General features: G+C 41.1%; 1 protein-coding gene across 1 annotated transcript in view; it reads left to right on the top strand.

The window, feature by feature from the left end:
* Positions 1–15,538, top strand: part of LOC133981650 (metabotropic glutamate receptor 8-like) — a 165,448-nt gene that overhangs the window by 123,004 nt on the left and 26,906 nt on the right. The window contains exons 7-8 of the mRNA XM_062420453.1: positions 13,601–13,740; positions 14,053–14,988. Coding sequence (XP_062276437.1) covers positions 13,601–13,740; positions 14,053–14,988 — 1,076 coding nt within the window. The remainder of the gene's footprint in view (positions 1–13,600; positions 13,741–14,052; positions 14,989–15,538) is intronic.

A 15,538-nucleotide genomic window follows, 5' to 3' on the forward strand; every position in this document is an offset into this window, starting at 1 on the left:
TTAAGGTTTTTGTCAGGAAACTTCTCGATGATCCGACAAGCAGGAAACATTAACCCTCCTGTTGTCCTCAGGTCAAGGAAGGACAGGAGGAAGGAAGGAAGGGAGGAAAGAAGGAAGGAAGGAATGAGGAAGGAAAGGACTAAGGAGGGAGTGAGGGAGGAAAAGAGGAAGGAAGTAAGGAGAGAAGGAAGGGAGGAAGGAAATAACGAAGGGAGGAAGTAAAGGTGGAAGGAGGGACAGGATGAAGGAAGGAAGGAAGGAAGGAAAGGAAAGTAAAGGAGTAAGGAGGGAGGGAGAGAGGAAAAGAGGAAGTAAGTAAGGAAAGAAGGAAGGGAGGAAGGAAGGAAGGAAGGAAAGAAGGAAGGGAGGAAGGAAGGAAGGAAGTGAGGAAAGAAGTATGGAAAGAGGAGGGAGCAAAGAAAGAGGAAGGAAGGAAAGAAACAAGGAACAGTCAAAAGAGACGGGAGGACGACAGGAGGGTTAAGACAATTATCCAAATAGATATTTATTGTCATTTCATATAAAAACACAATGAAATTTCGTTTGCAGCACCAAAAATCAGCATAAAAGGGCATAAATAAAGTTTAAAGTAATAAATAAGGCACAGATAAATAACATAATAATAAAAAATACAAATAATAATAATAATAATGCTCAGGTAAATTGCACTTGTCCATCAGGTGAGTGTTTGTGTGTCTTTATGAATCAATTAAGCTTCTCTCAGCAGTCAACATGACACCTCTTCATATAATAATGATAATAATAAACTTTAATCATAGAGCACTGTACAAAATCCAAATTACAAAGTGCTTCACAAAGCAGCAACACACACAAATCATAAAATAATAAAGACTTAAAAATCATTTCATTGTTAGGAAAAAAGGCAAAAAATAGATAAACCGTATTTAAAGGAGATAAAAATTAAAACTCAAATAGAATCAGGAGACTCGCTGATAAAAGTGTGTTTTGAGTTTATATTTATGATTTATTAGGATTTCTTCTTAAAAGCAGAGTGAATGATTTATTAGCTTTTCTCCTGCTGCGCTCATACATGTGAAACGATGTTTGTGTCTGTTTCACTAAAGCTCAGATAAAACTCGTTATTCTCTCATAAAAGCACGAGAAACAATCACATCTCTGCCGGTTTAATCATAATAAAAGTGAAAGTAACCTCACTAAATAATCCTTAACAAGTGAAACAACTGAAAGAAATAATGTTTAATCAAAGGAAGTTAAAACACAATGAGAGTTTATTTGTAAAGCAGCTTTTAATCACACTGAACTCAAAGGGCTTCACAAAGGAAAACATGATTTTCATTATTCATTTAATCTGTAAACTTGATTTTCAAAGCTTAACTATTTATAGGTCAACACAAAGAAAGATCTACGTAAACAATCACTCCTTTGATTTTCCTCTTTGTTGCCATGACAACATAAAACATGGATTTATTTCCTCATTGAGCCTAAATGTGATGTTTTACAGACTCATTCACACCTCATTGGTTCTAAACCAGAGACTCATTCTGGAAGGAAGGAAGGATGGAAAGAAAGGAGGAAGGAAGGAAGGAAGGACAGATTACACGAAGGTTGGAAGGAAGGAAGGAAGGAAGGAAGGAAGGAAGGAAGGAAGGAAGGAAGGAAAGAAAGAAGAACAGATGGAAGGAAAGAAAGGTGGAAGTAAGGAAGGAAAGAAGGAAGAAAGGAAGGAAAGAAAGAAGGAAGGAAGGAAGGAAGGAAGGAAGGAAGGAAGGAAGGAAGGAAGGAAGGAAGGAAGGAAGGAAGGAAGGAAGGAAAGAAAGGAAGAAGGAAGGAAGGGAAGAAGGACAGATGACAGAAGGAAGGAAGGAAGGAAGGAAGGAAAGAAAGGAAGAGGGAAGGAAGGAAAGAAAGGAAGAAGGAAGGAAGGGAAGAAGGACAGATGACAGAAGGAAGAAGGAAGGAAGGAAGGAAGGAAGGAAGGAAGGAAGGAAGGAAGGACAGATGACAGAAGGAAGGAAGGGTTGACTGTTTCTACAAACTTTAGTGAAAGAATGAGTCGCTCTCAGCAGCTCAGTAAACTCCAGCGTGGTTCTGTGATAGGAAGACACCGGTGCAACAAGTCCAGTCGATCTGATGGACGAGTCTGGGTTTGGCGGTTGCCAGGACAACGGTACTTGTCTGACTGCATTGTGCCAAGTGTAAAGTTTGGAGGAGGGGGGATTATGGTGTGAGGTTGTTTTTCAGGAGCTGGGCTTGGCCCCTTAGTTCCAGTGAAAGGAACTGAATGCTCCATGCTCCCAACTTAGTGGGAACAGTTTGGGGATGGACCCTTCCTGAGTCCTGACCCTGACCTCAACCCGATAGAACAGCTTTGGGATGAATTAGAGCGGAGACGGAGAGCCAGGCCTTCTGGTCCAACATCAGTGTCGGACCTCACTAATGCTCTTCTGGAAGAACGGTCAAACATTCCCATAAACACTCCTAAACCTTCCCAGAAGAGTTGAAGCTGTTATAGCTGCAAAGGGACCTATCTGATCAATAATAGTAAGTAATCTTCAGCAACCATAACACAATCTGATGGTCTGTCTGTGCATTACATACCAAAGGAAGGAAGGAAGTAAGGAAGGAAGGAAGGAAGGAAGAAATGAAAGATGAAAGTGGGCAAGGAAGGAAGGAATGAAAAGAAGACAGGAAGGAAGGAAGGAAGGAAGGAAGGATGGAAGGAAGGACAGATGACACGAAGGAAGGAAGGAAAGAAGGAAGGAAGGAAGGAAGGAAGGAAGGAAGGAAGGAAGGAAGGAAGGAAGGAAGGAAGGAAGGACGGATGGTCACATGTTTAAAAAGCCTCCCAACACCCATCATCACACTAGAAATTGAATCAAATCAATCCTCCGTCCTCAGCGAGATCCTCCTGTAAATTTTAATACTTCAGACAGAAGAGATCTTCCTCATATTCGTCCCTGTTGCCTCCTCCCGCCTCCCACCTGAGGATGGGGGGGGGGGGGGGGGGGGGCAATTTGAATAATTCTCCTATCTACCTGCTCGGCACAGAGCGAGAGACGGAGACACTGAAATGAAACAGAGGAGACGGAGCAGATTTGGTGGCTGATGTGTTGAGCTCTCAGGGATTGGTGTGTGTGTGTGTGTGTGTGTGTGTGTGTGTGTGTGTGTGTGTGTGTGTGTGTGTGTGTGTGTGTGTGTGTGTGTGTGTGTGTGTGTGTCGGGCCTGATGGATGTGAGGAGCTGCTGGATGTTATTTCTGCAGGAGGAGGAGAGACATTAAACATTGAATCAGCGGTGAACTTCCCCCGCAGGGCTCAAACAGTAAATCTGTGCTCAGTTAAAGCTGCTGCTGCTGTGCCGCACGTCCTCCTGGTTTTCTGGGTTTTTTTTCTTTCTTTCTTTCATTTTTTTTTATTATAAAACATTAAAACAGTTTGTTGCTTCGTTCGGCGAATTAAAGAAAATGAGGACAGAAACAGGAAACGTGTCACAGACAAGAAGATTAGTCAGTCATCGTTCAGATTAAAGCCCCGAGGAGAAATCGCTCTCAACTCGCCACAAAAAAAAAGAAGCAGATTCAGGATATAATGTGTTTGTCTGTTACTGTACTTCTATACTTATGAGGACCCAAAGGAGAACACATGCTGCTTTCTACTGAAGACTGAGAGGCATAAAAGCTCATAAAATATGCCGAAAAATGGAGAAGAGGGAATGTTTTTAACTGTTAAAGGCTCAGTAATAATAAGTGTTGGTAAGATGATGAATTCATAAATCAGTTAAACTAGATTTAAAAGCAGCATCAGGTTTGTTAAAATGTACATTTAGTATTTTTGTTGGTTTTATATCATTTGAAATGACATTTGCACCATTTTTTACCAAAAGTAAGACTGAATGCTCCTGAAAATGTCAAATGGTGTAACCACAAAAGAATGATAAATATTACATATTTTATCACCTACAGTGTATTTAAGTGGACTTATACTAATAATGACTTCATTTAAAACATGTAAATGTTTCCTAATCTCCATGGTTACCAGAGTAAATGTAATATGTAGAACAATTGTATTCCATTACCTTTATTTAATATAAAGTTATAATGTAAGATCATGCCAAACTAGTTGATTTGGTGTTTTATTGACTATTTACTGTTTTTAAGCAAGTTGAATTATTTGGTACAAAGTTTTTATGGTTACACCACTTAGACATTTTTGCCATAATCCTCTAATATATTCTCTCTAAATGGGTTAAAAGCAGAAATTTGATGCTGGGTCCACAAAAAAGAATGTGTGCAAGTTATTCATACGTTTATTTTATCATTTTAACCCCTAACCACTGGGTAGTTGAGATTTTTGGTTTTATTTTGACCTTTTATTGACTCTGTGATGAGCTGAATGTGATGAAATAATGAGTTAACGAGCCTGCAGAGAGCATGTCAGCGCTCTGCAGCGACCGTCCAGGTTTGCACACGTGCTTCACTCCTGAATCCTGCATCAGCAGCATGTGGCCCATGTGCAATTTGTGCCTGATCGAGCTTATTAAGGCCTTTACACACACACACATACACATACACACACACACACACACACACACACACACACACACATACACACACACACACACACACACACACACACACACACACACTTGCTCATGTCATGCTGTGTTTGGGGCTTTCCTGTGTGAATCTGTGAGCAGCACGCTCGGCTGAACCTTCACATACATCAAACGTCGACACAAATCAAACTCGAGCTGCTTCTCTGTTTTTTCTTTCTGCTTCACTTCTCTGAACACGAGGCAGCGGGGTTTACCCATAATTCCATCTATGAAATGCGGCAAAAATCCAGAACGAAGCAGGCGCTCTATGGTGGTGGCGGCAGCGGCGGCCGGGAGGCTAATTGGCAACTCAGCCGTGTGCTCCTCCTCGCCCCGCTCCTCCCGCTCCTCCAACTCCTCCCGCTCCTCCAACTCCTCCCGCTCCTCCAACTCCTCCCGCTCCTCCAACTCCTCCCGCTCCTCCCGCTCCTCCCGCTCCTCCAACTCCTCCCGCTCCTTCGTGCTTATTTTTAGAGGAGCATCGGGAGGCTAATCGAGACACTTGTGCTAATGTTGGCGCTCGCTGTGCTAAAAGCCATCTGCACGAGGCCTTGGTGGTGACGTCCTGTTTGACGTGATCACCAGAGCGAGGGGGAGCAGTGTGTGTGTGTGTGTGTGTGTGTGTGTGTGTGTGTGTGTGTGTGTGTGTGTGTGTGTGTGTTGGGGGGGGGTGCAGGACGTCAGGGAGATTCCCTCCGATTCATTTAGACAGTGGATTCTTACTAAGAGGCGATAAAAGCTGCTCGTTGCTGTTTTTAAGGGGGAGCGCAGCGTGACTGACCCTGTGGAGCTCCTTACAGTCAGATCAGAGATGGAGGGATGAGGAGGAGGAAGAGGAGGAAGAGGAGGAGGGGGTTAGATACTATAGGTGAGGCGTAGTGATGAATATGCGAAGCGCTCGTCTCCCGCTGTGACTTCACTTCAAATGTGCAGCTTTCTCTTTGTTTTAAACTGCTGAACAAAGCAGGAAGAGGAAACAACCAAAGAGAACTCAGCTGTTTGTCGGCATTAAAGGAACAGTTCAACATCTTCTTTCTTCCCCTGAAGTCAGACGTTCATGTTGATATTCATCTCATCTAGAACCAGCGCTGCCTTCTATAAGCTCCACACACATGTTGGTTTAATGTGGCAGCAGCAGACTTTATAACAGCTGGTTTATTTCAGCGTCTCGAGCCTCTTTATTAAACATACTTGACTTTTTCTCTGCAGATAAAGTTTGAGATTGAGATGGATTACGTCACACACATCTATCTAATTTTTACAACCATATTTGTGAAGACATCCAACAATGTTTCCAGGATATCTGCAGGTCTTAAAAAGTCTTAAAAAGCATTAATTTAGGTCTCTAGAATCAATCATGATTAATGAATAATAAGTTATATTATTATTGAGAATGATTATTAAACACTGTCAGGAAGTTTTATGCACTTGGTAAATAATTCTACACTTTTATTATCTCTGATAGTTTGTATTGATGTCTTTTATTCTTTATCTGTGAAAAAGGTATTAAATTTAATTCTATGTGGTTTTAAAACTGTCTTTAAAAGCTGTAAATTTAAGTTGCAGAAACAACCAAACCTCACATCACAGTCAGGTTATTGCGTCTCGTAAACAGCAGCTGTTAACCAGCCGTCACATCGTTATTTAAGGATTGAGACGTCGTCTGATACAAACTTAGATAAATACAGGTTGATGAGAGCAGATGTACTGACATTTAAAATAAAAGATCACAGAGAAAAGAAGAGAAGAGAAAAAGTTGTCTTCTGGGATTTAATTCACTGCCACACAGCGACTGAATGCGACTGAGCAGGTTTACATCATTTCTGTAAAGCTCAGTTTTCCCCGAACGCTGAAATACCAAACTGACATTTTAAGATTTATCTTCTCTGGAGGCAGATTGGATAAATCTGCATTTGTGAACATACTGTTAGAGTCAGTTAAAGGACACATATTCTTCACATCTCCAGCTTCTATATTAATATTCTGAGTCTCTACTGGAATATCTTTGCATGATTTCCAGATAAAAACTCCTTATTTATCTTCTACTGGTCCTTTATGCAGCTGCTCAGTTCAGCATCTGTCTATTAACAGGCCGTTTTAGCTCCTATCTCTCTTTTATTTTGTTAATTGTATTTTTTCTTCTTAACTTTAAATCCTATATATAAATAAAAAGCCTACAGTTTGTGCACATCAGTACATGAGATTGTGCGTATTATTGATTTAGTGAGTTGTGCGTTTTTTCGACTTCCAGCAACTTTTTAAGCAACTTTTCTCTGTTTTATGAAAGCTAATATCATAAATCATCTGCTGTGATCTACCATAATTATAAATCCGAGCTGTCAACAACTGTAGAAAAGCAGATTTTAAGGTTTTCTTCAGTTTCTATCATTAGTCTGCTGGTTATGTTCTTGATTAAATTATGGAATAATTAGTTGTTTGGTCTTTAAAATGCCTCAAAATAGTCCACAACACAAATATATTCAGTTTACTGTAACAGAGCACCAAAGAAACTAGAAAGTATTTATATTAAAGAAGCTGAATCAGAAAATTAAGACTTTAAAAATGACTCCAAACTAATTCTATGCATTGACTAATCATTGCAGGTCTACATGTGATGAATAAAAATGAGCCAATCAGAGAAAGAAATCAATAAGTGATTATAACAGAGCTGCTGAAGGAAGCAGAATGAATGTAAACAGTGAGAGGAGGATGTGTTGTATTATCACACAGACAGACACACGCTGTCCGTCTGTAGGGGAGACCAGGGTTGGTCGTCACAGTCATCAGATATCGGTCTCTAGACGGCGCTGTTGTTAGAAAGTTTTGTCAGTTTCAGAGTTTAGGTGAGATGTTACTTCAGAGATCATTTCTGCAGTAAACTGCTTGACATTAAAGGTGAGAGGACGTTTAGTGTTTTTCATGTGAAAATGTAAATATCAACTCTTCAGTGTTTTTCTTCTTTTACACAAAGAGTTTATATTAAAACATCATTAGCATTAAAAAGTATGAAGAGAGAGCGATAGTTAGGGAGGTTTTTTTCTTAGCTACACTAAAACAAAAAGTGTTTATTAACTTTACTGGTAGCAAAAAATCTCAGTTGGTGAAGTTTGTCACATTATCTTTGGGGTTGGTTGTCACATGTTGGTATATCAATCAATCATTGAAAGCCTTTTAACTTACTCTTCTATCTGTTGGTTTAATAATCTGTCACCCAAGATCATCAGACTTAAGCAGAGAGATGGGAACTACAGGTCATGAGGAAGTCACACAATATTTTGAATACTTCTGGGCAAATCTTAAGAAATGAATTTTCATTATTGCCTTCAGGGTGTCGCCATGCCAACCTGCATGTAAGAGGAACCGTTAGTCCTTTATCCCCTCTGCTGTCCGACTGCTGAACAAATCTAAATGAGGTCCAGTTGTATCTGTAGGTTATTGCACTGTGCAGCTGGATACTGTGGTGCTTTTTTTTATCATTCAGAGCTTGTATAGGCTTCTTCTTAATGAACTATTTATTGGACTAGGGCCTGCAGACTTTGCACACTGATTTTGCACTTTTGCATTTTTGCACTTTTGCACACAGCTGCCAACTCTTCTTCTTTCTTCTGTGTTTTTTTCTTGTTATTAATGAGTACAAGTATGTTGTCGTGCGAGCTGTCAGATTAATTGCCCTTCAAGGGATTAATAAAGTTGTCTTGAATTTTGAATCTTGAATCTTGAATATATACATAGTGTGATATATCTAGTTCTTTCTTTCTTTTAAGATGGTAATATGAGCAGGAACTTTTTCAGGAAGACAAACAAAGAGCCAGACTCCTCCAGATGTGAAGCTCAGAGCAATCAGAGATGAAACTATATAATATTGTTATATAAGGACAAAAAAGGCACTTAAAGGAATGATCTTTCCTGTTTATGTTCTCTTGGTGCAGGAAATGTTAGGTTGTTGTATTTCAATGAAAACAAACAATTTAAATATTTTTTTAAGATTGTCTATTAAACTAACACAGAGACAACCAACCTCCATGATGTCTTACTACCAACCTCCATGGTGTCTTACTACCAACCTCCATGATGTCTTACTACCAACCTCCATGATGTCTTACTACCAACCTCCATAGTGTCTTACTACCAACCTCCATGGTGTCTTACTACCAACCTCCATAGTGTTTTACTACCAACCTCCATGGTGTCTTACTACCAACCTCCATGGTGTCTTACTACCAACCTCCATAGTGTTTTACTACCAACCTCCATGGTGTCTTACTACCAACCTCCATGGTGTCTTACTACCAACCTCCATAGTGTTTTACTACCAACCTCCATGGTGTCTTACTACCAACCTCCATAGTGTCTTACTACCAACCTCCATGGTGTCTTACTACCAACCTCCATAGTGTTTTACTACCAACCTTCATGGTGTCTTACTACCAACCTCCATAGTGTTTTACTACCAACCTTCATGGATGTCTTACTACCAACCTCACGATGGGGACGATGTCACATATTAGACGGTTCATATCTTTAGACCAGAATCAGCTGAAGGAGAGTCAGACTTCTCTATTTCCAACTGACACTTTAGACTTCAATTACGCATTAAAATGGAATCTATTCAGTATACACTTTATGAGGAATTCAAAGGAAAGTCAAAAGTGTGACTACCAACCCTGGTCTCCCCTACAGCAGACCAGGTTCAATAAAACTCTGAGATGACGCTCTGCTGAGTTTCACAGAGACATGTGAGGAAGATGAGGATGATGAGGAAGAGTTTCTGCTGCTGCTGCTGGATCAGTTCAGGTCCCACCGGAGGATTCATGAAGTACCAGGTCTCAGATCTGCTAAAGAGCTCCAGCTGTGAAATCTCAGACTGCAAATAAAGTCCAAAGACAGTTTGTTTAAACCTCCAGAGACTGAAAGAAAATCTCCACCATCACTTACCAGACCTCCATCAAATGTCTTTATCTGAAGAAGAAGAAGAAGAAGAAGAAGAAGAAGAAGAAGAAGAAGAAGAAGAAGAAGAAGAAGAAGAAGAAGAAGAAGAAGAAGAAGTTTAAATGCTGCTCAGTGTCTCTTAGATTCTACACACACATTCCTGTTTAGAAAATTCATTAAATGTCTCTGATGAAATTGATCAATTGATTTCTGGACTGGTTAGTAGTAATTGTTAATCTGCTGGCTCACTGCTCTCTGTGAGAACTGAGCTGACAGATGAAGAAGTGCTGCTGGCTCTGTGTGTGTTTCTCCAGTCTGACCCACTGCACCAGTAAAAATTGGCCTCAATCAAAAACATAGAGCACAAATCTCCGTCCAATAAAACCCATCACTCTGTAGGTTTAATGTACAAATGAAACACCTTCATCTCACATGGCAAAGTTTAACAATGACCACTCACACAGATCTCCATCAGAGTCGATGAAAGGTGTTTTATTTTTTACATTAACTCTACAGTGAGACTCACACTTTATATTCTTCACTAGATTGGACACTTAAAGGCCTCCAGTTGTTCTTTCTTTCTTTCCTCCTCCTCCTCGTTCTTTCTTCTTTTTCTTTTCTTTCTTTAGTTTTCTTTCCTTCTGTATATAGTCTTCTCCCTCATCCTCCTTATTCTCCCTAGTCTCTTTCCTCACCTTCCTCCTTCTTGTTCTTTATTTCTTCTTCTCCCTCATCCTCCTTTTCTCAGACACATAAACACACTTCATGCTACTGTTGGTTTGAGACATTGAAAAATTGTGAATCTGTCCTTTTAACCTTTGTGTCGTCCTCCCGGGTCAAATTGACCTCGTCTGTTTTGACTGTTCCTTCTTTCCTCCCTTCGTTCCTTCTTTCCTTCCTCCATCCCCCTTTCTTCCTTCCTTCTTTCCTTCTCTCCTTCCTTCCTTTCTTCCTTCCTACCTACCTTCCTTCTTTCTTTCCGTCTGTCCTCCCTCCCTTCTTCTCTCTTTCTTTCCTTCCCTCCTTAATTCCTCCCTCCCTTCCGCCCTTCTTTCCTCTGTCCTTCTATCCTTCCCTCCTCCCTACCTCTTTTCCTTTCTCCCTCCCTCCCTCCTTTCCTTACTTCCTTCCTTCCTTCATTCATTCATTCCTTCCTTCCTTCCTTCCTCCTTTCCTTCCTTCTTCCTCCCTTCCTTCCTCCTTTCCTTCCTTTTTCCTCTCTCCCTTCCTTCCTCCCTCCTTTCCTTCCTTCCTCCATCCTTTCCTCCCTTCCTTCTTCCTCCCTTCCTTCCTTGACTCGAGGACAACAGGAGGGTTACATGTGTTATTTTTGTTAAGTAAACATGTGAAACAGGCGGTTTGGTCCTCAAAGAGACTTACAGAGCTCTTTACTCTGGATTGTAGTGTAACGTCTGTTTTTGCCTCTTATAAAGCAGATTGTGTGTTTGTGCTGCAGCAGCTTATTGTGTTTAATGACAAAGCCGCAGCATGTTACACCACAGTTATCATGATTACCATGTTCGAGGAATTAATGCAGAGCGAGGACGTTAATTCTGTATCAACACTGCGTCTCTGAAGTGGAGTGGAGAGGAGAGGAGTGGGGGATGGGAGGATGGGAGGATGGAGGGATGGAGGGATGAGGCGGTTTCTACATCCTCAGGCGAGCTGTGGTGATTCATCTCAGCGCTGATGTGATTTGTGATGCTTTTATTCATGTTGAAGAAGGAAATCGGGGCAGGATAGAATCAAACCGGCGCCCACTCACTTCATTATGAATCTGTTTTCTTTCTTTTTTTCCTTTTTTTTTGTGTTGTTCTGCTCTTTAGCTCCAATCTGCTGCTGCTCTTCCTCTCGGCTCCAGCAGCTCTGAACTAATCCACTTCGAGTTCAAGACTCCGCTGTCCCCCCACCGATGTTAAATTTTCCTCGTGGCCAGGAACGCAGCACCATTGTGTGATAACAACACAATCCAGTGAATACAAGCGCTGAGAGGAAAGAATGAGACTGAATCTGAACATGTAGTTTAGGAGGATTAACTGATGTTGTTTAAACACTCTGGAATACATTTGGATTTAAATGATGATGCATTTAATGTTCCCATGTGGACACGCACACATTCAAACCCAAACCTGCCTCCTATAAATCATGTTTACAGTCTGAACTCTCCAAATAAATTAAAATTGTGCTGTCAATGTAGACACAGCTTGTAATATTACTAATTTAACCCTGTGAAGTCTGAACCATCAAATAACTGCCAGAAATGTCTAATTATTATACATTATATATTTTTATTGGACCTTCTGACAAATAATTTAAAACATTCATTAAATAACACTTTGCATACGGCTCAGTAATAAATAAGTGTTGGTAATATGATGAATTCATAAATCAGTTAAACTAGCTAAAATAAAATGTAAAATGTACATTTAGTATTTTTGTTGGTTTTATATCATTTGAAATGACATTTGCACCATTTTTAACCAAAAGTAAGACTGAATGCTCCTGAAAATGTCAAATGGTGTAACCACAAAAATCCTGGTTCATTTAAAACATGTGAATGTTTCCTGATCTCCATGGTAACCAGAGTAAATGTAATATTTAGAACAATTGTATTCCATTACATTTATTTAATATAAAAGTTATAATGTAAGATCATGCCAAACTAGTTGATAGTTTTTATGGTTACACCACTTAGACATTTTTTCCATAAGCCTCTAATATATTCTCTCAAAATGGATTAAAAGTAGAAATTTGATGCTGGGTCCACAAAAAAAGAATGTGTGCAATTTATTCATACGTTTATTTTCATATTTTAAATCTTTAAATTTAAACTAAACCTCATGGACACTGATAACCCTTATCGACCCGTATATGAGCTTAGTTTTGTATCATAAACAAATAAAAACATATTGAATCCAACATGTTTAACCCTTAAAGGTCCTGCATAGAGCTCATATTAACCACAACATGAAATGCAATAAAATGACAGATTAACAGATAAATGAGCTTCTATAGCTGCTGAATCTAATCTGATACATTATCAACAGGAATTTACCATAAAATAAGATACTAGATATTTAATTAACCCAGTAACTATTCCTGTTGAAGTATCAGTAACTATTTGAATGTTTTCTTACCTTCACTTTTACTCAACTGGTAAAAATATTCAGGCCTCTAAATTGTGTCTCACTGATTGACATCGTTGAAATAAAAGCCCCCTGGTGGTTTATATGTGTACTATATGTTCATGTCACATCAGGTTTTTACACTGATGATGTAAAGCTCTCTATAACTCATGGATCAAATATGACTCACTTGGTCTAACAGGGTTAAGTCTCATTATTTTCATCTTTTATTTAAAAGAAAAAAACTGGAAATATCAGTTTTTGTTTCAAATATTTAAATAAATCAGAAATTAACAGCATAAAAATGTCAGTTTATCGTTTGTCTGCAGTTTATCCTTTTTATTAATTAAGGAATAATTTGTATTTTCACTCCATTTGCAGCATTTTCTGAGCTTTTCACGCATTAATGAAAATCTGTAAAGAATAAATGTGGTTAATTTGGAGGTTTTTGAAGGCGGTGGATAGTATTAAATATGACATAAAGGAGCCTGTTTTGTTAAATATGTAGTGATATTATTCTTACATATTACTTCAGCATGTTGCAGTTTTTACATCAATGCTCTGGAGAAATCAAGTCTGACTGAAGGTTTTCTTTCCCTCATAGCTTTCAGCTGTTTTATGATTATTATTATTAAACTGCTGTCTGGGTGTAAACAGTGTCAGACAGCAGGAGATTTCTGTTTGGCAGGAGGGATTTAGTCAATATGGCAGCGAGACGTTTGTGTGGTTGTTTCTGGCGGAGAAAACTGTGATAAGATGAGTCAGACTGAGAGGAAAAAAAACCTGCCTCACATCCACAGATAAACCTGAGAGAATATCAGGAGGAAACACACGCTGTTCTGCCAAAAGTGAAGGAAAGAAAAGCTGATTTTTTTGGATTAATCGAGTTTAAAAAAATGGGGAAAAAAGAAATTAATTTAAAGTCTGACAGCACCATTCTGACTCTGTTCTTTTTCTCTGTGTTTTCACAGGAAGTGCGGGAACGCCGGTCGTCTTTAACGAGAACGGCGACGCTCCCGGACGCTACGACATCTTCCAGTATCAGATCAACAACAGGTCGACGGCAGAGTACAAAGTCATCGGGACCTGGACCAATCAGCTGCATCTAAACGTACGGATCAATGACCTCAATCTATCATTTATAGTTGAATGCCTTCATATTATCATTACACAGCAGCACAATGAAACGGTGTCCCAAGTGGCTGATAATTAGTGCTGGGTATCGTTTAAAAAGTTAGTATACCAGCATCAATCCAAGTCCCCTTAAAGTGATCCTGATACCAGCTGAGTACTTCATTAGATTTCCATTAACACATTTAGGTCTCTGTCTTGTATCCGGTGTAACAGTTGCTGTTGCTGTTTGTCCATCTTCTCAGTTTAAAGATGAACGTTAACCGTCTCAGTTCCTCCCTCCTCTCTGCAGATGGAGAACCTGCAGTGGACCACCGGCGACTCCTCGCTGCCGGCCTCGGTGTGCAGCCTTCCCTGCCGGACCGGCGAGAGGAAGAAGGTGGTGAAGGGCGTCCCGTGCTGCTGGCACTGCGAGCGCTGCGAGGGATACCACGTCCAGGCCAGCGAGTTCACATGCGAGCTCTGCCCTTACGAGAAGAGACCCAACCAGAACCGCACCGACTGCCAGCCGATCCCAATCATCAAGCTGGAGTGGCACTCGCCCTGGGCGCTGGTGCCCGTCTTCATCTCCGTCCTGGGCATCATCGCCACCACGTTCGTCATCGTCACCTTCTTCCGATACAACGACACGCCTATCGTGCGCGCCTCTGGGCGGGAGATGAGCTACGTGCTTCTGACGGGCATCTTCCTGTGTTACATCATCACGTTCCCAATGATCGCCGCTCCCGATATCGTCGTCTGCTCCTTCCGTCGTATCTTCCTGGGCCTCGGTATGTGCTTCAGCAACGCCGCGCTGCTCACCAAGACCAACCGCATCCACCGCATCTTCGAGCAGGGCAAGAAGGCCGTGACGGCGCCGCGCTTCATTTCGCCGGCGTCCCAACTCGTCATCACCTTCTCGCTCATCTCGGTTCAGCTGCTGGGCGTCCTGGTGTGGTTCGCCGCCGACCCCCCGCACACCTTCGTGGATTACGGCGAGCAGCGCACGCAGGATCCCGAGAACGCTCGCGGCGTCCTCAAGTGCGACATCTCCGACCTGTCGCTCATCTGCTCGCTGGGCTACAGCATCCTCTTGATGGTCACATGCACTGTTTACGCCATCAAGACGCGCGGCGTTCCCGAGACATTCAACGAGGCCAAACCTATTGGATTTACTATGTACACCACCTGCATCATCTGGCTCGCCTTCATCCCCATCTTCTTCGGCACGGCTCAGTCGGAAGAGCGGGTGAGTGATGATGAATAATGTAATGTCATGTTTTATGTAACGTGCGGCAGAGTTTATAAATGGAAACACGCACCGTCAGCAACATCTGTAAGTACTCACACACACACACATGCTGTATGACACTGATGACACCGAGCTGAAGTCTGCATGATGTGAATACTTCATCAGGGATTGTAACTTTAATTTTTTTCCTCATATGTTTTGTAATGAACACACAGTGAGGTTTCCTGTCCTGGCAGCAGATTTACCATCAAAACTCATCAGTTTTTAACCTTTGTGTCGTCCTCCCGGGTCAAATGGACCCCGTCTGTTTTGACTTTTCCTTCTTTCCTTCCTTCCTCCCTTCCTTCTTTCCTCCCCCCTACCTTCCTCCCTTCCTTCTTTCCTCTGTCCTTCTTTCCTTCCTTCCACCCTTCCTCTTTTCCTTTCTCCCTTCCTTCCTCCCTCCTTTTCTTCCTTCCTTCCTTCCCTCCTTCCTTCCCTTCCTTCCTTCTTTCCTTTTTCCCTTCCTTCCTCCCTCCTTTTCTTTCTTTCTTTCTTTCTTTCTTTC

The sequence above is a fragment of the Scomber scombrus genome, chromosome 6, assembly GCF_963691925.1.
Source record: "Scomber scombrus chromosome 6, fScoSco1.1, whole genome shotgun sequence".
Lineage (NCBI taxonomy): Eukaryota > Metazoa > Chordata > Actinopteri > Scombriformes > Scombridae > Scomber > Scomber scombrus.